The sequence below is a fragment of the Schistocerca serialis genome, chromosome 2 (genome assembly GCF_023864345.2).
Source record: "Schistocerca serialis cubense isolate TAMUIC-IGC-003099 chromosome 2, iqSchSeri2.2, whole genome shotgun sequence".
Lineage (NCBI taxonomy): Eukaryota > Metazoa > Arthropoda > Insecta > Orthoptera > Acrididae > Schistocerca > Schistocerca serialis.
The window spans coordinates 1,110,315,711-1,110,342,216 of record NC_064639.1 but is presented as its reverse complement, the minus strand read 5'-3'; the positions used below and the strand labels follow the sequence as shown (position 1 = coordinate 1,110,342,216).

At 37.2% G+C, this 26,506-nt stretch overlaps 1 protein-coding gene across 3 annotated transcripts in view; it reads right to left on the bottom strand.

Annotated features, from left to right (window-relative positions):
- Nucleotides 1-26,506, bottom strand: part of LOC126458568 (protein tramtrack, alpha isoform-like) — a 155,089-nt gene that overhangs the window by 18,829 nt on the left and 109,754 nt on the right. For 2 of the 3 annotated variants that reach the window (XM_050095697.1, XM_050095698.1), the window contains exon 5: nt 20,817-25,799. The exons of the other annotated variant lie outside the window; for it this stretch is intronic. In XM_050095697.1, coding sequence (XP_049951654.1) covers nt 25,222-25,799 — 578 coding nt within the window. In that variant the 3' untranslated portion in view covers nt 20,817-25,221. Of the gene's footprint in view, nt 1-20,816; nt 25,800-26,506 lie in introns of those variants that run through there. 3 annotated transcript variants of the gene reach the window in all.

Sequence of the window (26,506 nt, the reverse complement as noted above, 5' to 3'; positions counted from 1 at the left end):
TCTGCCATCTTTGTCCTCCCCTTCCCCTCCACATTTCCCTCCGCTACCAAATGGCGATCCCTCGATATCTCAGAATGTGTCCTATCAGCCAATCCCTTCTTCTAGTCCGGTTGTGCCACAAATTTCTTTTCTCCCCTATCCTATTTAGTACCTCCTCATTAGTTAAGTGATCTACCCACCTAATCTTCACCACTCTTCAGTACCACAACATTTCAAAAGCTTCTATTGTTTTCTTGCCCAAACAGTTTATTATCCATATTTCGCTTCCATAACTGGCTAAACTCCATACAAATACTTCCAGAAAAGACTTTCTAACACTTCAAACTATATGTTAACAATTTTCTCTCCTTCAGATATGATTTTCTTGCCACTGGCGGTCTACACTTTTCATCCCCTCTATTTTGGCCATCGGCAGCAGCCTTTTCAGTAGTAGTCTGGATGATTGACTGATCTGGCCTTGTAACATTAACCAAAACGGCCTTGCTGTGCTGGTACTGTCAACGGCTGAAAGCAACGGGAAACTACAGCCGTAATTTTTCCCGAGGGCATGCAGCTTTACTGTCTGATTAAATGATGATGGCGTCCTCTTGGGTAAAATATTCCGGAGGTAAAATAGTCCCCCATTCGGATCTCTGGGCGGGGACTACTCAAGGGGAAGTCGTTATCAGGAGAAAGAAAACTGGCGTTCTACGGATCGGAGCGTGGAATGTCAGATCCCTTAATCGGGCAGGTAGGTTAGAAAATTTAAAAAGGGAAATGGATAGGTTAAAGTTAGATATAGTGGGAATTAGTGAAGTTCGGTGGCAGGAGGAACAAGACTTTTGGTCAGGTGATAACAGGGTTACAAATACAAAATCAAATAGGGGTAATGCAGGACTAGGTTTAATAATGAATAAAAAAATAGGAGTGCGGGTTAGCTACTACAAACAGCATAGTGAACGCATTATTGTGGCCAAGATAGACACAAAGCCCATGCCTACTACAGTAGTACAAGTTTATATGCCAACTAGCTCTGCAGATGATGAAGAAATTGATGAAATGTATGACGAGATAAAAGAAATTATTCAGGTAGTGAAGGGAAACGAAAATTTAATAGTCATGGGTGACTGGAATTCGTCAGTAGGAAAAGGGACAGACGGAAACATAGTAGGTGAATATGGATTGGGGGGAAGAAATGAAAGAGGAAGCCGCCTGGTAGAATTTTGCACAGAGCGTAACTTAATCATAGCCAACACTTGGTTCAAGAATCATAAAAGAAGGTTGTATACCTGGAAGAATCCTGGAGATACTAAAAGGTATCAGATAGATTATATAATGGTAAGATAAAGATTTAGGAATCAGGTTTTAAATTGTAAGACATTTCCAGGGGCAGATGTGGATTGTGACCACAATCTATTGGTTATGAACTGCAGATTGAAACTGAAGAAACTGCAAAAAGGTGGGAATTTAAGGAGATGGGATCTGGACAAGCTGATTAAACCACAGGTTGTACAGAGTTTCAGGGAGAGCATAAGGGAACGATTGACAGGAATGGGGGAAAGAAATGCAGTAGAAGAAGAATGGGTATCTCTGAGGGATGAAGTAGTGAAGGCAGCAGAGGATCTAGTAGGTAAAAAGACGAGGGATAGTAGAAATCCTTGGGTAACAGAAGAAATATTGAATTTAATTGATGAAAGGAGAAAATATAAAAATGCAGTGAATGAAGCAGGCAAAAAGGAATACAAATGTCTCAAAAATGAGATCGACAGGAAGTGCAAAATGCCTAAGCAGGGATGGCTAGAGGACAAATGTAAGGATGTAGAGGCTTGTCTCATTAGGGGTAAGATAGATACTGCCTACAGGAAAATTAAAGAGACCTTTGGAGAGAAGAGAACCACTTGTATGAATATCAAGAGCTCAGATGGCAACCCAGTTCTAAGCAAAGAAGGGAAGGCAGAAAGGTGGAAGGAGTATATAGAGGGTTTATACAAGGGCGATGTACTTGAGGACAATATTATGGAAATGGAAGAGGATGTAGACGAAGATGAAATGGGAGATAAGATATTGCGTCAAGAGTTTGACAGAGCATTCAAAGACCTGAGTCGAAACAAGGCCCCGGGAGTAGACAACATTCTATTAGAACTACTGATGGCCTTGGGAGAGCCAGTCCTGACAAAACTCTACCATCTGGTGAGCAAGATGTACGAGACAGGCGAAATACCCTCAGACTTCAAGAAGAATATAATAATTCCAATCCCAAAGAAAGCAGGTGTTGACAGATGTGAAAATTACCGAACTATCAGTTTAATAAGTCACAGCTGCAAAATACTAATGCGAATTCTTTACAGACGAATGGAAAAACTGGTAGAAGCAGACCTCGGGGAAGATCAGTTTGGATTCCGTAGAAATGTTGGAACACATGAGGCAATACTAACCTTACGACTTACCTTAGAAGAAAGATTAAGAAAAGGCAAACCTACGTTTCTAGCATTTGTAGACGTGGAGAAAGCTTTTGACAATGTTAACTGGAATACTCTATTTCAAATTCTGAAGGTGGCAGGGGTAAAATACAGGGAGCGAAAGGCTATTTACAATTTGTACAGAAACCAGATGGCAGTTATAAGAGTCGAGGGGCATGAAAGGGAAGCAGTGGTTGGGAAAGGAGTGAGACAGGGTTGTAGCCTCTCCCCGATGTTATTCAATCTGTATATTGAGCAAGCAGTAAAGGAAACAAAAGAAAAATTCGGAGTAGGTATTAAAATTCATGGAGAAGAAGTAAAAACTTTGAGGTTTGCCGATGACACTGTAATTCTGTCAGAGACAGCAAAGGACTTGGAAGAGCAGTTGAACGGAATGGACAGTGTCTTGAAAGGAGGATATAAGATGAACATCAACAAAAGCAAAACGAGGATAATGGAATGTAGTCAAATTAAATCGGGTGATGCTGAGGGAATTAGATTAGGAAATGACACACTTAAAGTAGTAAAGGAGTTTTGCTATTTAGGGAATAAAATAACTGATGATGGTCGAAGTAGAGAGGATATAAAATGTAGACTGGCAATGGCAAGGAAATCGTTTCTGAAGAAGAGAAATTTGTTAACATTGAGTATAGATTTAAGTGTCAGGAAGTCGTTTCTGAAAGTATTTGTATGGAGTGTAGCCATGTATGGAAGTGAAACATGGACGATAACTAGTTTGGACAAGAAGAGAATAGAAGCTTTCGAAATGTGGTGCTACAGAAGAATGCTGAATATAAGGTGGGTAGATCATGTAACTAATGAGGAGGTATTAAATAGGATTGGGGAGAAGAGAAGTTTGTGGCACAACTTGACTAGAAGAAGGGATCGGTTGGTAGGACATGTTTTGAGGCATCAAGGGATCACAAATTTAGCATTGGAGGGCAGCGTGGAGGGTGAAAATCGTAGAGGGAAACCAAGAGATGTATACACTAAGCAGATTCAGAAGGATGTAGGTTGCAGTAGGTACTGGGAGATGATGAAGCTTGCACAGGATAGAGTAGCATGGAGAGCTGCATCAAACCAGTCTCTGGACTGAAGACCACAACAACAACAACATTTTGGCCATCATCAGTTATTTTGCTGCCTGAATAGCAAAACTCATCTACTACTTTAAGGGCCTAATTTCCTAATCTAATTCCCTCAGCATCACCTGATTTAATTGACTACATTCACCTTTTGTTGATGTTCATCTTATATTCTCCTTTCAAGACCTTGTCTATTTCATTTAACTTCTCTTCCATGTCCTTTGCTGTCTCTGAAAGAACTACTATGTCACCAGTAAACCTCAAAGTTCTTATTTCCTCTCCCTGAACTTTGACCACTACTCCAAATTTTTCTTTTGTTGCCTTTACTGCTTGCTCAATGTACAGATGACGACATTGGCAATAGGCTACAACCGTGTCTCACTCCTTTCTCAACCACTGCTTCCCTCCCATGCCCCTCAAATCAAAAAGTGCGATCTGGTTTCCTTAAAAGTTGTAAACAGCCTTTTGCTTCCTGTACTTTATTCCTACTATCTTCAGAATTCCAAAGAAATTCACTCAACACTGTTAAAATCTTTCTGTATGTCCGCAAACGTTATAAACATAGATTTGCCTTTCCTCAAACTATCTTTTAAGAGAAGTCATAGGGTCAGTACCATCTCGTGTATTCTTACATTTCTCCAGAATCAAACTGATCTCCCAGAGGTCGGCTTCTATCAGTTTTCCCATTCTTCTGTAAAGAATTCACTTTAGAATCTTGCAACCATGACTTATAAAACTGATAGTTTGGTAACATTCACACCCGTCAGCAACTGCTTTCTTTGGAATTGGAATTATCACATTCTTTTTGAAATCTTAGGGTATTTCCCTTTCTCACACATCTTGCACACCAGATGGAAGAGTTTTGTCATAGCTGGCTCTCCAAAGGCTGTCAGTAGATCTGACAGAATGTAATCTGCTCCCATGGGACCTTGTTTTGACTTAGGTGTTTCAGTGTTCCGTCAAATTCTTCTGACAGTATAGTCTTTCTACCTTTCTGCTTTCCATTCTTTGCTTAGCACTGGTTTTTCATGTGAGCTCTTGATATTCATACAGATGCTTCCCTTTCCTCCAAGTGTAGTAGCTATCATAAGTCAAACTAAGCTATAAATGCGGGTGTCACACTAACAATATTGTCTGACAATATGGTTGGACACCAGGCAGGAAGCACACCTAACACCACCGCTCAGAGCATCTTGAAAGCCAAAATTAGCAGTCATTAAAATATTATGTGCACAAAATGGACTGGATACTCAAAAACCAACCATTATCCTATTTTGGTAATTTATTTCAATGGGATGACTCAAAATGTTAGAAAAAAAAAAGAAGATAGTATGAATCATTCCAACTGTTAAGAACTATTACGCAAACATAACACAATTTCAAAAATCTCAAACTGGTATAATGAAACCACGAAGGATGGTTCACAATGCACTGTAAGCCCTCATTCAATAACCTGAATATAATAAAGTTGTGCAGTGGACCAAATTTAACAATGTCAATGAAAGCAATTTATAATATAGTGAAGCAAAAACTCACCGAGATCCATACAATAACTGATAATTAAATCGCTACATTACTAATCTACATACAACAGCTGACAATGCACAAACTAGAAAAACTATGAAAACTGCTCCATTACTTGACTGTAGCTATCATTTTAATGCATCTCAAAATAAGTTCATTCCACAATTAGCCACAATGTACTTAAAAAATATTTGCCAGCGAAATGAAAGAAGCCGAACTACGTATGAACAGAATATGCAATACATTTCTATTTAAAAGATGGTTTCATTGATATTACCTTCGGTTGAATGGATCCGGAGGTATCTTCAGTTTTCGAAGTGCTGTCTATCTCTTATGAGATCTTGAGCATTTTAACATTCTTCGAATTGAAGTACAAAATTTCATGACCAAATTCCATTCCAATATCTGCGTAATTGGAAGGGCTTATTGCAAGTTAAAATGCTGTTAGTATGTGATACAAATGTTTCTAGTAAGAACAACAAAAGGAAGCTAGAACTCTACAGTGAGACAGAATTCCATTCAGACTCCCAGAACAGTAATTTCACAATGTAAAACTTAGAAAAGTGAAGCACTTATTGAATCAGTGTCAAAATTTTTATTATTAAACACGTATTGAATTCAAAATACGCAATACAAATACAGTGTAGGGCACAACTGCAGTCTGACTTCAAAGCAAAAACAGTTCCCTGCAAACTAAATAATATCTGTTTATTATTATGACCTACAGAAATTTTACATATTCTAACACAGATGTCTGTACTGGAAAGGAAAGAGTTTTGCATCAACATGCCCTGAAATTTCTTAAATAAATAAATAAATAAAAAAAGGGTATGTATGCATGTGCACATTTAAACACACCTGTCTTTTTTCCCCCAGAACTAAGTATATTCAATTTAATTATGTTATGAAAATAATGTATAAATCAACATATTCAAGTCAATGAAGTTTTTCACTAGCTGGCATAATTCCGAGGCAGGCATTGCCACATTTGTAAAAAGAAAATGGTATCATGATACAGCACTTCATCTAGTACGATAAGGAATGTAATAAAAATGTACACTAGGGAAGAATACTAATTCTAACTACTATGTAAAACTTCTTATTAAAAACTGAACATGAAAAGCAACTTGGAATATTGTACATAACAAGAGGGACAGTAACGTAGACAACAGACCAGTAGACTTACACCTTGGTTATTCAACAAACAAGGAAAGTAATTAATAATACTCAGATCATATAATGTAAATGGATAGATAAAAAATCTACTCACCAAGCAGTGGCAGGGGAACACACACACAGAAGGATTTAATGTTTACAAGCTTTCAAAACCAGTGGCTCCTTCTTCTGGCAGAAGAGTGTTCCCCTGCCACTGCTTGGTCAGTAGATTTTTTTTATCTGTCCACTTACATTATAATGTAACTTGAGGATGAAGCAAATTTCATTAAGTTTTGTAGGAGTATACTGGGAGATTAATATTGTTTATTTTCCTCCTTGCGTAAATTTTGTGCTGTATGAATAACTACACATCCAGAGGTTGCGTAGTCTATGATGGTATGATAAAATAATGTATTTATAGCTTTTATGTCTTTCTCATTTTTTCGAATAATTATCTTTCTCAATTATTATAGAGGAAATCACTATGATCATACTTTCTCACGCAACTCGTTTGTAGACTACCTTCCACTTGCTTATCTGTTTATGTTTTGATCATACTTATATGATGCAATATTATGCAAATCTTTTTCAGATTAGTTACAAGATCTGACGTCCTTCGTGCAATTGAGTGTTATTTAAGGACACATTTAAAATGTATAACAGTCAATGAACATTTTCACCTCTTTTGCTAAGAATGTTTAGTATTAAACAATGGAAACTCCATGTAGGATTATCAACAATGTAGGAAAAGATAGACAGCTACTTACAGCAAAAATGGCAATTTTAACTGTGCCTGTCTGCTACTTAACATGTCATATTTACGGTAAGTAGTAGTCTATGTTTTCCTAGAGAGAGAGAGAGAGAGAGAGAGAGAGAGAGAGAGAGAGAGAGAGAGAGAGAGAGATGACAATCATCATAGTTGTTCTCATGTCTTGTTATCAAACTACAAATTCCTTTTTCCTGCAAAGGTTTTATACTTACTTTCACTACATCTCTTATTGGGCTCATTTTATCTTTTTAGTATTCTCTATGTCACTGGTGATTAAAAGATATCCTTGTTACTATAACTACATACACAATATCTTTTTATGGGTGTATTGATATCCTTTACTAACCAGCATTCATATTTTTACTAAACTGCATATTCAGTACTATAGTCTTTACTATCTTTACAAACAGCAAGTCCATAGTAGGATCACCATTGTGTATGATACTGACCTTTTAACAGACCGGATCAATGGTCACTAGAAACAGGCTCAGATATCAATGCAATATTTCTTGCTTAGTTTAGATGTAGATTTATGTATTTTAACCCAATTATTTTCTCTGTGCATAAAATTTCAGTCCATATCTCTAATAAAGAAGATGCACATGTGATTTGGATATCATTTAACTGGTAAGTTGCAGATGCAGTATAAATGATGGACACAGTAGCAGAAAATCCATAGTGCGGAAGGTAGGGAATAGCTAAAAACTACATAATTAAGTAGATTGTAGAAATTTCTCTGGATAAGTAACACACTGATTACACAGTATGCCTGAAGTTTGAGAAAGAATGTCAAATGCATTATGTTACTTGGTGGATGGAAGTAAATAGCCCAGTACAAAAAAATATTCCAAGTTCAAAAAGGAGAAAGTTTCACATACGGAAACGAAAATACACACTACCACCGAGGTAAGCTAGTTTCTTAAAACATCATTGTCGATAGCCTTAAATTGCGGAGTACTAAAGGTGAGTCTGTAGGATGTGGTCTCTTTGCAGTAATTAAAAATAAATTCAACGTGTGAATACTTTCATCAATTGGTTATCAATATGTTTATATAATAGGCAATTTAGTAAGCCGTACAAAAATTAAACAGTATAAAAAGAAGGAAGGGTTTGATTTCCATTTGACAAGATCATTAGAGATGGAACACATGAATGGGATAAAGGGGATGCTTTGGCAAACATCGCTCTCCTAAACAGAGCACACAGGTGTTGCTTTGTTCAAATTTTTGGATCCACCTAGCCTTCTTACTTTCTTTATGTGTGGCTTATTGCCTACTTTACATGTTATCAATCCCTCCCGCTATGTTTTGTGTTGACATTTCACCCAAACTGCATTCTGTACTGTTGATCAAATAACAGAACTTTCGGTTACAATTTTGCAGAGCTCACCAGCCTTAATCTCGTTTATAGAGAAGTTCACAACAATGCCCATGTTGCTGAAAGGCATTAGAAGTAAGACATTACCAACAGACGTTACCTATCCGTGCAAGTGTTTACATCTGTAGACGTATGACTGAGAAAGAATGGTTCATTGTAACTAAGAAAAGAGGGACCTGGAAACCCAAGTTTGATGACGTACTGGCTATTCCTGAGTCCCCATAACAATCTTTATAGGTTAGTGTGCAATACATGTACCACTTTTTCAAGCATAGTACCCATAACAGGTCAGTGGTTAGAGACAGGGCACACTTAACTCCACATGTCTAGTGCTGCCCGTGATAACTTCAATAGGTTTAAGCTTCACAGGACTTCCTCCACTTTGTGCTATTTGTAGACAGGCCTCTTTCACTCGCAATGGTATTATGAACAGAAAGAACAGTCAGCCAAATTAAAAAGAATCCTATTGTCACAGTTATGTCACATTGATAAGTACAGTTTTATGTAAATGTCTGGATTGGCATTGTAAATGAGCATTTCACTGGACCATACCTCCTACTCCACTGCTTTGATAGATACCTCAAGAACGGATTTCTGCAAAATGTTTCACCCCAACTGTTAGATTTCCACGAGAGAAAGTGTAACCAGTATGACAAGGCACCACCTCCTATCAATGTGGAAGCTTGTGACCATCTCAGTGCAACAATTCCTCAGTGCTGGATTAGAGGAGATTACCAGTGGATAGAGCTATAAACTTAAGTTGGCAAGATTTTAGCCACTTGTGATATTCTTAGCAAATGCTGGGGATATTATAAAAGTTGTGGCAGAATCTAGTATGCTAATGTTAGCAACCTTTTGAATAAATTTTATGAAAAATACCATTGCTGTTATGATCATGGGAGTATTTTATGCGGGGTCAAAAGGACACACTTTGGCCGTTTTAGGAATGTCAGAAATTCTGCCATTCTAGTGTTAATGCCCAATCAGCGACAAGGTCATGAGAGATGGAGCGCACTTTCAGATGTGCAATGCACAATAATGACTTTTGTTTCCTCTCGGCTGAGGTACACTGGCCATAAGCAGTAGTTTGACAGCAATTTAAACATTGCTACTTTATACGGAATAATCTTCAAATAATTAACACACTTTGAAATATTAAATACTTTAAAAGTAAATAAAATTAAATTCCAATGCTAGGTTAAAAACACAGAATTCCCTGAGATTTTACGAAATTCGTGGAATTGCCTGAGAATTGTGTACGAAATAAATCTGCTACAATTTAGCTGCTGCAATGAACTACAATTCATCAAAAAATTAATGCTTTTGTTCAATATGGTTTAAGTGCTTAAAATTTGCATGTGTGCACTTCGAACTTTGCTTTACTTGGCACTATGTTCTCATGTCATGGCTCCATCTGCTTTATTCATCGATCGCATGCTAGGAAGGAAAAGTTCTATAAAATGCCATTAGAAGTGTTTCTTTGTGCAGCAAAAATGATTAGCTTTAACATTTTAAAAGAATACTTGCAGTGCACCTTAGCAGCTGAAATTTTGACATTGAATTTTGTTCGGTGTATTCTTCCTCTATGAATAATTTCAGGGTAGGTTTCGATATGTTGGATTTGACCACTCCCAAGTGGGGTCATGTATACCCCAAGTAAGTCACACTGGGTATATTGGCAATATTTTAACAAACTAACATAAAAACATACATTACAGTTGTTCAACATAATAGTAATTGTTCTATTTTCATAAATATTACATTCCAGAAACAAAATGAAACTTACCCTGAAGTCATATCAAGCCCAGTGGTACTCATTACTAAAACCATGAATAAATTTTAATGTGTTGTAAATATGAAAATGAATGAAACATCACTGGATACAATTAACTCAGAGGGTGAAAGTCCGACTGACCAATAGTGACGTGAGAGGTCCTACACTCAATGTGCCGAAGGCCGGAATAGCAGGGTTCCATTCATTTTGTCTAAGTCTTTGTTTACAGAATGAGAGGCATAGAGCTGCCACAATGAGGGGCAGGGACTGGGTGAGCCTGCTGCAGCTTGCCTGCTACTAGTTTCCACTGCCTCATCAGACTCGACACTCCACTCTAACTGATTACATTTGATTGTTCATTACTCTAGTAGTTTTACTCTTACTTTTTCATTGAAGTAAAACAAAAAAAAAAAAAGTTAAAATGTGTGTGAAATCCTATGGGACTCAACTGCTAAAGAAACAGTCTGATTATAGCAGGAAAACTAACAAATTATGTGACCATTTCCTACTTCTACAATATTTCTAAACGAGATAGCACAAAAATGCAAAGATCAAAATATTATGGAAATGAAATAATGACTGTATCAAATGTGTACACATGAGATAAATGTTTTCATTGCAGGCCATTGTTTACCACACTTCGCTGATATCCCTCCTGTTATGAGACCGCAGAATATTTGTTGAAATGAATGAAGTATGAAGTTGAATATCAGTGAGAGTTAGAAGTCCAAATGGCGGTGCATGATCAACCTGGAGATTTTGATGGGGGGTTGAGTGGAATGTGACCTAACAAGTTAATAAGACGGTGGGGAGAGATCTGAGCTTTTTCATAACATTTTTGTGCTTGTTGCTGAATGACTGTATGACTTTTTGGAATTTGGGAGTTAGTGTGAATGACTGAATTTGGTAAGTAACAGGGAGTATCTACTGCAATATGAAGAAATTTTTTCTGTTCAATTTGAATGTTCTTGAAATTTGTATTAGCTGCTAAGGACCAGATTTCAGAGTCATAAGTGACTGGGAAGTAGAAAGAGTTCAAAACTTCCTGGCAGATTACAACTGTATGCCAGACCAAGACTTGAACTCTGGACCCTTGCCTTTTGTGGGCAAGTGCTCTACCGACTGAGCTACCCAAGCATGACTCATGACCCATCCTCACAGCTTTGATTCCACCAATACCTCGTGTCTCCTACCTTCCAAACCTCACAGAAGCTCTTCTGATAAACTTGCAGTCCTGGAAGAAAGGATATTGTGGAGACATGGCTTAGCCACAACCTGTGGCCTTTCTGGTAGAAAGACATCGATTACAAGTGATGAATTTAAAGTTTGAGCTGCTGCTATAAATTGTTGTATCATCAGCAAGTAAGGAGAGTTGAGCACCAGGCTGTTGTGGGATGCCACTGGTGTAGATTGAATACAAGATTGATCACATGACGGAGCCCTGCGGAACCCAGCTTCAATTGGTCTTGGCTGACTGTTAAGTTTTTTGCATGGTGAAGAACAACCAAGAATTTGAGATGCCAAGGGCAACCAATCTCTAGTAACTTGTAAATGAGCCCACAACACCAAAACTTGTTGAAAACTTTTTCAACATCTTAAAACACAACTTCTGTGCTGTGTTTAATGTGTGGCTGAGCATGCGTATTCAGCGAGTCTTAAAGCCTGATGGATGTTCTGTTGTTCGATGATAATGTTTATTGTTGCAAGAAAGGTACAAAGTAAATGAGGAATATTTTTTCCAAAATTTTTCCTAGACAGTTTAATAACGAAATTGCTGATAATTTTATGGGAAAAGATGATTTTTACTTGGATCTGGGAGAGTTATGACTTTGCAAGTTTCCACTAATTGGGAAAGTACAATTGTTTGAGACAAGCAGAGTTACAGCGTCTGGTCCTGGTTCCTTTTTGTTACCAAGGGAACTGATATGCATGCACACTACAACGGAAATAATTAGAGGAATAAAGTAGTAATGTTTGCTCATAGAGTTCTTCTGACAGCCCTACTGACCATTTTTTCATGATCATCAGTTTCCTGGTCATTCGTATTGGGTGTGGTGACTTGACGTTCAAGTGAATCTGCCATTGCCTTGGTTTTATCATAAGGGTTGTAGATAAAACAATTAGACATATGAAGATGTTTCTTGGTTGACTGGAGTTTGTTTTCTGTACCTCGTGATCCTTCAGAATTTTTCCTGTTTCCGTTCATCTTCATCTTCATGTAGTGTTTTAGCCTACAATTGACTCTGTGGTTGGATTAAATGACAAATATGTGGACTTAGTCGACTCAAGCATTATCTGTCTTCAGGGTCACAAAAGGTTTGCCATTGATGTCTGATTCACTTCTTTTGAGAGATGAGATCTTGTATATGTTGTGGCAGAAGATGACTAGCAGATGGGGGACAATAACAGATGTTGCTTTGTTGCTACTCTCAATTACGATATCAGTGACAGTTTGAATGACTTGCTCTATGCTGCCTCGCACTGTGAATTCAGATTATGGAGGAGTTTTCTTGATAGAAAGTGTGTTGAAAATCCCCCAATTTGTGTGGGAGGTGCGAATAACTCCGTCCAATTGGTGATGCATTTAATTTTCATGAAGGGGAACAGGGTTATGATGTGAATAGAGATCACATATTACTGTTACGCTTCAGGTTGCCATGGAATGTTTTTAGAGATGAAAAAGTCGAGAACATCAGGCCCCAGTAGGTGACTGTGAGGAAAATATGTTGTGGTGTTTGTTTGGCACTATAACTGTAGTGTTTCTAAATTTTTGATGAAGGAGTGATGGATTTTGCCATTCCTTTTGGTGGTCCTGCAATGCCAGGAAGCGTGTTTTGAATTGATACCTCTGCCCATGATGATGCTATGGCTTATGTTAGTTAATTCTTCAAGGATGGTCCTAAGTGGAAGATGTACTGCAAATAGGTTGTTTGTCATCCATTGATGCATGTTTATACTGCTGCTGTTTAGGTTCTTTTAAGGTTGGGTAAGGTTATTTCATGATGTTCCTCCGTCTGAACGATCAATACAATCACATCTGTGCGCAACATACTTTCTAATTTTGAAACAGTGGTCAGGGTGGAGATTAGTTTCCTCGATAAGTGCATTAGCGATGCGGTTAGTGTCAACGAAGTCCTCAAGCTGAAGATGTTGGGCTGTAATGCCATTGGCATTCCAGTTCATGACACTGACTGCCTTATTTAATTGTTCCACTGAAGAAACTGAAAGCTAAATTGCAGATGGTTCTTCACTGAGTGAAGGTATCTGTAGTTTGTCAAGAATTGCTCAGCTGTGGTTTCAATGGTGCCAATGAGTTTTGGTAAATTGAATTTAGAGACGATGCCAAGGACAAGTAGGATGTTTGGCATTATGCCTTTAGGTCGTAGGGCCGAAAATTGTTACAGATCAGAAGGTGGTGCTTGCTTTTGTAATCTGTCCTGAGCCGGTGTTTTTTTATTTTCACCTTGACTTTCTGCTTGTTGTAGTCACCGAGTACTTCAAGGCAAAGTGGAAATTTTCTGCAGTTAGTAGTATGACTGCCTTTACAGTTTGAACAGACTGGCACTACATTTGGAGCCTTTGTGCATTCCGCTGTTTTGTGGGATTGCCCATACGTTACCCATCTTCGTCGTTGGTTGCACTTTTTGGCACTATGAAAGAATTGTTTGCAGTTGTGACATTGTTCACATATTTTGAAAATAATACTTTTGAAAATAAGGGAGATATCCAATCTTACGATGCAAAAGAAGAGCCAGAAAGGAATTATCGAAATGAAACCGAAATTTGTAAATGTTACGTAAATGTACAGACAAATAAATGACTCCAATATCAGAGAAATTGGGTGCCTTATTCAATAGTAAGAGTTTCACAAATTGAGCAAGTCAACAACATGTTGGTTTCAGTTTGGTCCTTGTGCAAGCAATTATTCACTTTGGCATTGAGTCATAAGAGTTGTTGGATGTTCTTCAGAGGGATATCGTGCCAAATTCTGCCCAACTGGTATGTTAGCTTGTCAAATCCAGAGATAGTTGGACAGCCATGCTCACAACATTCCAAACTTTCTCAGCTGGAGACAGACCCGGTGACCTTGCTGGCCAAGGTAGGGTTTGGCAAGCACGAAGACAAGCAGTAAAAAAACTCTCACTGTGTGCATTATCTTGCTGAAATGTAAGCTCAGAATGGCTTTTCATGGAGGGCAACAAAACAGCGTACAATGTTGTATACATACGGCTTTGTTGTAATGGTGCATTATCACAATTCTTCAATTAGGTCCCTAAATCATTCTTTTCCTTAGCAAAGTTAGTCTAGTTCACAGTGGTTTTTCATAATAAAGGCCAACATTACAATATTTTACTACCAGGAGGTTAACTTAAAACATTCTTTTTGAATCTTGTATCTCCTATTATGAGACCAGAACAAAACTACCCCCCCCCCCCCCTCTCTCTCTCTCTCTCTCTCTCTCTCTCTCTCTCTCTCTCTCTCTCTCTCTCTCTCTCTGTGTGTGTGTGTGTGTGTGTGTGTGTGTGTGTGTGGACATCAAAGTAATGGGAAATGTACACAGCTAAATTACGTATAATGGGGAAACGTTTCTTGAGAATTCATACCTTCCAATGGGATGTTCCAAATTACTCTTAAGTACCCAGAATAAATATCTCATTATGCAGCAAAATGTGCGCAGTTCTGAAGCACCGAGCATATAAAGACAGTGTGCTGGACTGGGACTCCTACCCAGAATCTTGCGTGTAACACAGAGGTACTGGTTGGCAGAGGCTGTGAATCATGCCTGGACAGAATCATCACCTGGCTAACAAGATTCCTGTTTCAAGTCCCTGACCAGCACACACTTTTATTCAAAATATGTCTGAGCAGATGACACTAACGTACTGCAATGCTGACATACTATGGTTGTATTTATGAATAAAGATTCTTTGCCTACTTCAGTTGTCTTTTTAAAAACAATGGCTTAACAGTAACAGTACAAAGGTGTAGCTCTCAAGAGATGCTCCTTTCCTCCTTCAATGTCCCTTACACATTTGTAACATTTCTGAAGGAACACATTGCATATAGAAAACTTAACTAATAAAAGAAGGAACGGATGAATGCAAACACCCTGTCTATGTCTTCACTGATTGAAATGACCATCAAAAGATGGTGGCTGGCATTGAAAAGCAACTGTGTTTTACAAAGAGTACTCTTCAGCATTGCCCACTTACTTAGCTAGCATTTATCACGAACCTCTCACCCAGTGCAAAGTCCTGAGAAAAAGGAAAAAAAGGGGGATCTGTGATCCCTGTATATAAGAGGGATAAAAGAGTGGTCTTGCTGTACAATTATTGAACATACTGTAAGTTTGAATATAACAAATATCCTTCAGACAGGAAAGCCTCTTTTCACAAAACAGAAGGATTTAGAAAACACTGCTCATGCAAAACTCAGCTTGCTTTTTTCTCATACAATACCCCTTGAACTATTGATGAAGGGCTACAGGCAGATTCCATATTTCTACATTTTCAAAAAGCATTTAACATAATGTCCCACTGAAGACTTAACGAATGTCCAAGCATACAGAATGAGTTTTCAAATATATCAAATACCTTTTTATGAAGAGGGCCTCATTAGAGCCAAGAGTATCACCAGTGTAGCCCCACAGAAGTGTCATAAAATTAGCATTAGGGAACGATTGACAAGAACAGGGGAAAGGAATACAATAGAGGAAGAATGGGTAGCTTTGATAGATGAAATAGTGAAGGCAGCAGAGGATCCAGTAGATAAAAAGACGAGGGCTAGTAGAAATTGTTGGGTAACACAAGAGATACTGAATTTAATAGATGAAAGGAGAAAACATAGAAATGCTGTAAATGAAGCAGGTGAAAGGGAATATGAACATTTAAAAAGTGAGAATGACGGGAAATGCAAAATCGTTAAGCACGAATGCCTAGAGGATCAATGTAAGGATTGAGAAGCATATGTCATCAGAGGAAGATAGATATAGCTTACAGAAAAATTAAAGAAGTCTTTGGGGGAAGAGAAGCAGCTGTATGAATATCATGAGCTCAGATGGAAAATCAGTCCTAAGCAAAGAAGGGAAAACTGAAAGGTGGAAGGAGTATATAGAGGGTCTATACAAGGGAATGTACTTGAGAGCAGTATTATAGAAAAGGAAAAGGATGCAGAAGGAGATGATACTGTGAGAAGAATCTGACAGAGCACTTAATAAACACCTACGTTGAAATACGGCCCTGGGAGTAGACAACAGTTCCTTAGAGCTAATGATAGCAATGTGAGACCCAGCATCAATAAAGCTCTTCCAACTGGTGAGCTTGTATGAAACTGGCAAAATACCCTCAGATTTCAAGAACAATAAAATAATTCCAAAGAAAGCAGCTGCTGACAGGCATGAACATTACCGCACTATTAGTTTAATATGTCATCGTTGCAAAGTACTAACAGGAATTCTTTACAAAAGAATGGAAAAACTGGTAAAAGCTGACCTCAAGGAAGATCAGTTTGGATTCGAGAGAACTGTAGGAACACAACGAGATAATACTGACCCTACAACTTTCCACAGAAGACAGATTAAGAAAAGGCAAACCTACATTTAGAGCACTTGTAGACTCGGAGAAAGCTTTTGACAGTGTTGATCAGAATACTCTCTTTGAAATTCTGAGGGTAGTAGGGTAAAGTAAGGGAGCAAAAGGCTATTTACGACTTGTACAGAAACCAGACTGCAGTAATAAAGTGTTGGGGGGCATGAAAGGGCAGTAATAAGGAAAATGAAAGAAAAATCTGGAGTAGGAATTATTTAAGTCCAGGGAGAAGAAATAAAACCTCTGAGGTTTGTCGATGACACTGTATTTCTTTCAGCGACAGCAAAGGACTTTGAAGTGCTGTTGAACAGAATGGATAAGGTCTTGAAAGGAGGATATAAGACGAACATCAACAAAAGCAAAACAAGGATAATGGAACATAGTTGAATTAAGTCAGGTGATGCTGAAGGAATTAGATTAGGAAATGAGACACTAAAAGAAGTGGATGAGTTCTGATATTTGGGCAGCAAAATAATTGATGATGGCCGAAGTAGATAGGATATAAAATGTATACTGGCAACAGCAAGAACTGAAATTTGTTAACATCAAGCATAGTTTTAAGTGCTAGGAAGTCTTTACTGAAAGTATTTGTATGGAGTGTAGCCAGGTATGGAAGTGAAACATGGATGATAAAACAATTTAAACAATATAACTGAAGCATTTGAAATGTGTTGCTACAGAAGAATGTGGAAGATTACATGGGTAGATCAAGTAATTAACGAGGAAGTACTGAATAAAATTGGGGAGCCATGAAATTTGTTGCACAACCTGACTAGAAGAAGGGGTTAGTTGACAGGACACTACTCGGGAGTCAAGGGACCACCAATTTAGTACTGGAGAGAAGAGTGTGGGGTAAAAATCACAGCGGGAGACCAAGAGATGAATACAGTACGCTGTTTCAGAAGGATGTAGGTTGCACTAGTTACTTGGAGATGAAGGGGCCTGCACAGGATAGAGTAGCATGGAGAATTGTCTTCGGGCTGGAAACCATAACAACAACAGCAACAAACTACGCTAAGGAAACAGCATTGGATTCAATAAAACCAGTCAAATGAATAATACACAGTGAAGATCTCATAATATACTGACAATTACAGCTGTGTGTGTCTTTAAATTACACACAATAACTACAATCTATTAAATTATCAATGATGTAGTAGCTATTAAAGTTCTTTGACTGTTTAGTCTGCTCAAAGAGATTTCCGAAGTGTAATTCACTTGCTGCTGTCCCGTATGTTATGAAGAGGGCAATGAAAAAACTTTTCGTCCAAATACAGGGTGCTTCAAAATGAATATAGGAGTTTTAAGGCATTGTAGCACATATTGCATTTCCTTACTATTATAAATAGCACACCAAATGAAAGGGAAACACAAGCAGTTTCTCTTACAATTATTCAATGTGAACACTGATCACACACTGGGTCGATAGGCGAGTTGTTCCGAAACTTTGATCAATGTGTCAGGAGTAACAGTTTTAATAACAGTTTCTAAAGTCAGATAAATCAGCTGATATCGGAGGCTCATACACACGATCGCGTCAGATCGTGTGTGAACATGGAGGTCATGCACAAAATGCTGTGTCAACCGGCCGCTTGCGCCCAATCCACCGGTCGGATACAATGTCGTTTAATCAGTCGTGTACTGAGTTATGCCAGTGAGGCGGCGCACCATCTTGCTCCCAAATAAAGATATGTTGTTCAGCTTCTTCCCACTCAGGGATGGGCCATAGCTGTAGCACATCAAGATAAGAAACATCAGTTACAGTTGATTCACTGAAAAAGAAAGGCCCACAAACTTTCCGCGGTGATATTTCTTGGAGCTAAGAGTGAAAAACTTGCATTCGTTCAACATGTTTTTCAGTCACTCTTTGTCATTCCAAACTCTCTCCATTGCACCCAGGTATACACACAAAACTGTTTGAGTTGCTCTTTCATTTGGTGTATTATTTACAACTGTAAGTTGAACATAATAAATGCTACAACGCCTTAAAACCAGAATGTTCATTTTGAAATGCCCTGTACTGTATTTGTAGATCTCACTCTACTATTCAGACTGTGGCACAATATTAATGATAAACAGAAGAAAGAATCGTAGGGAGTAGGGAGCAGAAAAGAGAGCGAGGGAGAATTAGAGAGTATTATACTTAAATGATTTTGTATACTTGTTCTCAGTGAGAAGTCTGAATTGATTATCTCCCAGTTGTATTTCAATTCAGTTTACAGACACAGAAATATTACTTGTTAATATCTCAGGAGACTGACTGAGTGATACTTGATGTTCACTTCATTTAGGCATCAATTATTTCACTATGGCCAGGAATTTTGGGCGATGATCTACATATGCACACATGACAAACAGAAGGTCACAGTAACTTTGGATGATCACTGGAGAACTGCACTATGTGATCAAAAGTATCTGGACACCCCCAAAAACATACGTTTTTCATATTAGGTGCATTGTGCTGCTACCTACTGCCAGATACTCCATATCAGTGACCTCAGTAGTCATCAGACATCGTAAGGGAGCAGAATGGGGCACTCTGCGGAACTCACGGACTTCGAAAGTGGTCAGGTGATTGGGTGTCATTTGTGTCATCCATCTGTACACGAGATTTCCACACTCCTCAACATCCCTAGGTCCACTGTTTCCTATGCGATAGTGAAGTGGAAATGTGAAGGGACACGTACAGCACAAAATCGAACAGGCTGACCTTGTCTGTTGACTGACAGAGATGGCCAACAGTTGAAGAGAGTCATAACGTGTAATAGGCAGACATCTATCCAGACCATCACACAGGAATTCCAGAGTGCATCAGGATCCACTGCAAGAACTATTACAGTTAGGTGGGAGGTGAGAAAACTTTGTTGATTTCATGGTCAAGTGGCTGGTCATATGCCACACAACATGCTGGAAAATGTCAAACGATGCCTCGCTTGGAGTAAGGAACGTAAACATTAGACAATTGGACAGTGGAAAAACGATGTTTGCTTCCCACTGTTTAAGTGCAAATCACGGATGGCGACAGCATCTTTCAACACGATTGAGCACCCGTTCATAATGCACAGCCTGTGGTGGAGTGGTTACACAACAATGACATCCCTGTAATGGAGAGGCCTGCACAGAGTCCTGACCTGAATCCTATACAACACCTTTGGGATGTTTTGGAACACCGACTTCATGCCAGGCTTCACCGACCGACATCGATACCTCTCCTCAGTGCAGCACTCCATCAAGAATGACTGACTGAACACATGCCTGCAAGAGTGAAAGCTGTCATCAAGGCTGACATCATACTGAATTCTAGCATTACCGGTTTTCAACTAGGTGTCAAGATACTTTTGATCACATAGTGTGTGTGTGTTTCCTCTCTTCAACATAATGCCTATGCCCCCTGTCAATTAAAACAATGTTCCCTGTCATTACAATGTAAGACACAGTTAAGCCTGATGAACTAACTGGTAACATGTTAACAAATATTCACTTATTAAAAACAACCATTAATCATCTCTCTCTTATTTGCAAACATGAAGTCCTTAATCCCACCTTAGTATGAAACATTTTTTACGCAAGAGAAAAAGCACAAGTAAAATAAACAAGAAAATAACATCAGGTGCAGGTTGCTGCTCTGCATCTTAATAAAATAAAGTGATTATGCACATCACCACAAAACACAGCATACAGTAACACGTGAAAGGAGGACTGAATATGTATATGCATAAAACTATCTAAAATTAAAATGTTGCAACCCCCCCATCACACACACACACACACACACACACACACACACACACGTGAGAGCAAGCAAGGGTGTAAGGATATGAGAGCAAGCAAGGGTGTAAGGACCAGTGCTTGTGATGTGATTAAACACCACCTTTATACTTTCCCACAAGTAACAAATGAATAAAAACATTTATTCAACTTTATTGGTCAACAAACAGATGAAGTTCTTGCCTATATGAACATATTATTCACTACATATGTGACCTATTTCTGAAGGTTCTCTGCTACATTTTCAATGGTCACTGATGATAAAAGTAATAATAAAACTTGGTAAAATACATAAATTCTTTATTTTCAACCAAATGAAAGTCCAACAGGTACATATTTGGCACAGTTATTATTTGAAATCAACAATAACAATCAAAACAGGAACATTCCATATGATTTAAGGATAATACACCCAAAATGACAAATTACAATACGTGTGTTTTAAATTATAATTTTATACTTTTAAAGTGTTTAAAAGTAATCTATCACCACTCACTAAAATTTACAAAAACAAAGAAAAATATCTCAAAAATCACTGATTTCCAATATGTGGCACATGAAATACAGTGACCATATCTAACTTAAACATAGTTTCAATTACAGCTTTTAAATGACACTTTAATGTTCATTATAATTAAGGCACTTTGAGAATTTCTATAACCTTGTAGAGAGCAAAATATCAGTTTAAAAATAAGTGCCAACAACAAAAAAGTTGCTAACTATTTTTTACATTCACCTAACTCTTACAATAAAGCTGTCATGAATTTACCCATGAAAATAGGGTAATACGACTAACAATCACAATTCACAGCCCTAAGTTTTACAAACATGTCACAGATATCAGTGACCACTAGAAATTTATATGGCTTCTGTTCAAAGAGTACTGCACTGCAAATGTGGTGCAGATTCTTTTAACCTGCTCATAACAATTCTTTATCACACAAATGAAAGTAGAAATATGATAACATTATACAGTGCTTTCAATAATGGAACAGGTCATTCTGCATCTTACATTTCTGCCTAATTAATATTGGCAGAATCATATTCTATTAGCAATAAATAAATAAATAAATAAATAAAAATTTAACAAGTACAACCAAAAATGTAACTACCTAACTAAAGATAAAATTCCAACATCTTCCTAATAATAATGAATATAGCTATCACAGACAAAAGATATGTATTAAGCGACACGAATAAATGTTTAAATTGCCCCAAATCAAACATGTGAAACAAAGTAAACAATACATAAAAGCAATCACAACCTAAACAAATACAGTAATGAATTATATTCAAAAACGACAAAAAATTACAACTCACTGAGTCTGTCAAGATTGAAGACTTAAAAAATAAACAATGTTTGGATTGGCATAGCATTTGCAGTCAGCTTTCAATCAATAGTTAAGTACACAAATAATGTGGTGCCATAGTGTTTGTTAATATATAACCTTTGGTTCTAATATCACAACCTAACATTTTTCACAATTTAAAAAATAAAAAAATTACAAATAATATTTCCTTGACATTATGCAGCTACTGGGTTTCTTTTTGTTGTTCTGGTCATGGTGTGCCAAGAATAAGTAACATATTTCATTTTTTTTAAGTCGAAATGTCATGGTTAGAGTAAATTACATGTCTCAAGGGAGACAAATATGGTATTTGAATCTTTGGACTGCAATGATTTATATTTTTTGAAGTATATGGACTTCTAACACACTTTCAATAGCAAAGCAAAATAAAAAGAGAGGTGATAATGGAAAGCCTTGGGAGGAATATAAAACATGGAAGGACAAAATAACAACTCAATTTATAGCTGAATAGGAAAGTCTGACAGTTACACAACTGACTGTCAAAAATTGTTATTATTTTTAAACAGTCCAAATTACTACCCATTCAAGTAGAAGAATACTGAACATTTTGAAGAAAAGAAGAGAATATATAGGGTAGCATTGAAATGATGTTCATTGATAATTTCTCCCAATAAAAAGTTACAGCAGAACAAATTATTGGGAATGTGTGTAACCTGTCCATAGCTAATCACATGAGATCAAAATAACCTTCGAAATTTTTATTACTTTTCATTATTGCCATATCCATGTCCACAACGAAGGATAAAACTGAAGTTAATTTTCAGATATGCACCCGATACCTAACAGTGTATCTGGAATTATGTATGAGCTACAGGCTTTCACTATAATGGATCAGGTAAAAAAAACTGATCCATCTTATATGAAGTGTCATCAGCTCACATCTTATGCAGTGCTACTTTTTTTTTATTTGGGCGTAACTCAAATAAAATCTTGACTAGATATCAAGTTATAAAATGTAAATGACATGGTACACCACGAGGAAATACTCTTAATACAATATTAGCAGACTGCAACACTGGAAACCAAAATAAACATAACAAACAAAAATTACGCAATTAATACCTCACCTATGATTGGATGATGTATGGTGCATACACATGAAATACAGGTGTTATGAACCACACGTCGAGAAACATAGTAAGATGGAACAGCTCCACTTGCTATATTACCATTTCTAATGTGGCTATTACTTTTTGCTTTTCTGACCTATTTTCCATGCTTAATACATTTATTATACTAACTGAAAATTCTGGTAGAATGCAAATAATTTGTAGTGAATGTAACAACTCACCAAACAGTGGAGGTGTTGAACTGTTACCAAATGCATAAATACGACTGAAAATGAAAACACACACACACACACACACACACACACACACAAAACCAGCTGTCACAAAATATAATCATACAGAAGGGGGGGAGGGGAGCAGCATACTCTAGCTTGAAAAGTCTGAAAGTTAGCAAAGTTCTCAGTCTCTTTTACATGCCTGTTGACGACACCTCTACTATTAAATGAGTTGTTACCCTCAATATACATACTATGCATATATGAAATCTCCAAAACTCTTACTCAATTTGCAATCTTCTAAAATTTACATTTACAGGTGTCTTGTCTTTCCTGAAAACAGTGTAATTACAAAGTTATAACCATTCAAAATTATTGTCATTGTAAGAATTTTAGGTGGTCTGAATCTTAAAATATAATCTTTTCAAAAATTCAGTGATATTGCCTTATAGTCCAGATATTTTGTTTCCAAAAATGTATACTTTTACTAAAATAACATGTTGCTGTAGTTTATGAAATATTTTTATCACAAATTTTAAATTCCCAGAGAGTTCTTTGTGGGCTTTGCTAACTGCTGGAGATGAAAAGTGCACCACATAAAATAGAAGTATCATCACTGTACAAGGTAACACGGAATACAAACGTATACAATCAGTATCAAGTTTACTTGAAACTTGCATGATAGCGTCTTATAAGTCACTTGAGTGAATTTCCAAATTAACATTTGTTGAGTACGAACTATGTCCTACTGCAACTTGTTCATTTAATTTAAACTTCACCCAGTTATGTGCTGTTGCATGGCGTATACTATGAATTTAAAAGCTGATTATCATGTCTGGAAAGAGAAAATGAAGCCTACTTCAATGCTGTTTTGTAGAGTTACTCAAAGCAACTAGTAATCATAAAATAGACTTTGGAAAAAGAAGAAGAATTATGAGGTACTCACTTGACAGCTCAGTGATTTACATTTTGTTTGTTTGGGCTGAGGAATAAGGTGCTGAAATTATGCAAGCTGCAAATTATAAAAAAAAAAATGACTATGAATAAAGACCGATTGAAATGTAGTCCAAATTATGGGCAAGAACAGGAGCAGAAGAAGAATTGTGTGACTGGAACGCTATCACATGAATAATATGGAAGTTACTAACATTCAAGAAATCTGGTCACTATGCCAGGTGAAGGACAACCAACAGGAAGCTGTAAATTCAGGCATCATGCCACAATGGGAATTACGAAAAGTAAAGTAGTTATCTTACTGAAGTTAGTAATTGTTGTCAATATGAGAGACAAGAAAGTGAAGAATAGTATGTTGTGTAGTAGGGATTGTGTAACATATTGGGAAAATCTTATTTGAACAGGTAATGACTACTGAGGATAGTTATATTAGTGTCTAAATTCAACATTGGACATGCTTGATAACTAATTGAATGCCAGATTTTCCAAAATTTTTCTCCTTCTTTGAAACCTTTTCCATAAATAATACACATACTATACATGCATGAAATCTCTAAAAGTCGTATTCCAGCTTGTAATATTTTTAAACTTTGTTGTTCTGTGTAAAATTGACAAAAGGAAGTATATTTATGATTTAATGACCTGTTGAAACCGAAGACATCTGAGACGGACATAGTTTACAGCGTGTATCTGACAGGTCAGTAGATTTCCATCAATTGGCTATAGGTAAATGGTTGCCATTTCTCATTTCTGCTTTTTGTTTCCATCCTGGAATTTATGCTACCGCAATAAACATTACAATGATATTCTAATGATATGGCTGTTCCCATACAATAATTCATAAAATGATCCCCCCCTCTTTCTCTCTCGCTGAGAGTGTACGTCTTGGGAATTTGCTAAGCCTTACAAAATTAACAGCTCACAAGGACTCATCAGCAAAACATCCCCTCTTTCACTGCTTTACTGTGCACAGAAATTGTTACACAGGATACAGTGAACTGCTTCCAACAAAATACTAGAGCAAAGATAATTCAACTAGAAACATATTACAGAACATTATAAGTGGGCAAGAACATAGATTACTACCAAATGTACAACCTTCACCATTGAGCTAAGGAGCGAGACGTTACAGCCTTCATGAAAGCCTATGTACACCTTTAAGATGTGTCATCATGTTATCTCTGCGAGTGAATTCTTTACTGCATAGTGGACATACAAAATACTGCTTTGTTTGTTTATGTGTAGTCAGATAGTGTCTACAAAAGTTGCTAATGTGTGTATATGTTTTATTACAAATTTTGCAACGGTACACATTTTCTGCTTCCCGTATACAATACTGCCGCGTTGAGCCCATTCCTGAATTATCCCCATCCTCTTCCAAGGAGTCTTGTACATTTCGTCTAACATTACCTGAAAACTCAATGTTATCTGTTCCTGAAACATCATAGCTATCAAATGCAAAAATAGGTACTGAATGAAATTTAGAGTAGGGGTGGTATTTACTACCAGCTCCTAACACTTCATCTGTATTTTCATCTCTAAGTAACATTCCATTCTCATAGTTAGGGTTTCTACTGTTAATTTCTGAATTATTTTCTTCATAGTGAGCAGTTTCAGCTGTACTCGATGATGGAGACAATGTGATCAAGTCATTTTCATCATCAGGAAGGGATGATTCATATTCCTGTCTGTCAGCATCGTTCTCCATTTTAACTGAAAAATAATTCGGATGAATATACTTGTCATCAATTAATAAACAGCTAAGATAGAGTAAAACCTCTGCTTAATGAATTTACGTGATGCCGTAATTAATGCAGCAAGTATGTAGCAGGCATGTAACTATACTTTTTCTTATAGCACACAAGACTCACAGGCTGGAGCAAGGTCCTATAAAAATCAAAAAACACAACACAGCAGAAGTTTTACTCTATGCATTACTTTTAACACAAAAACTCAAATACTGCAGCACTGTCCCCCCTACAAGCACAAAGCAAATTAGTCTAAACATTCAAGAACAAACCACACGACAATCACGAAGGACAACTATTTATCCCTTGGTTCACTATATAATGCTGTGATGGAATGGTTACAAAAACTTCAGTTATGTGGATTTAGTAAATTGAAAAACAAATTTACTATCATTACCAGTATAATTTGTGCATCATATTTCAGCAAATGGTAAATTATGTGATTAGTAGCAATTTACTCTTTCTAATTGTTTGTATATTATGAAGAAATGCTAAGTTGAAAGGGGGTGGAAGAATGGCATAAGTTTATCCCCATAACTGGAAACAGTACTGAAAAAGGTGTGTGTGTGTGTGTGTGTGTGTGTGTGTGTGTGTGTGTGTGTGTGTGTGAGAGAGAGAGAGAGAGAGAGAGAGAGAGAGAGAGAGAGAGAGAAGTGGGGGGGGGGGGGGGGG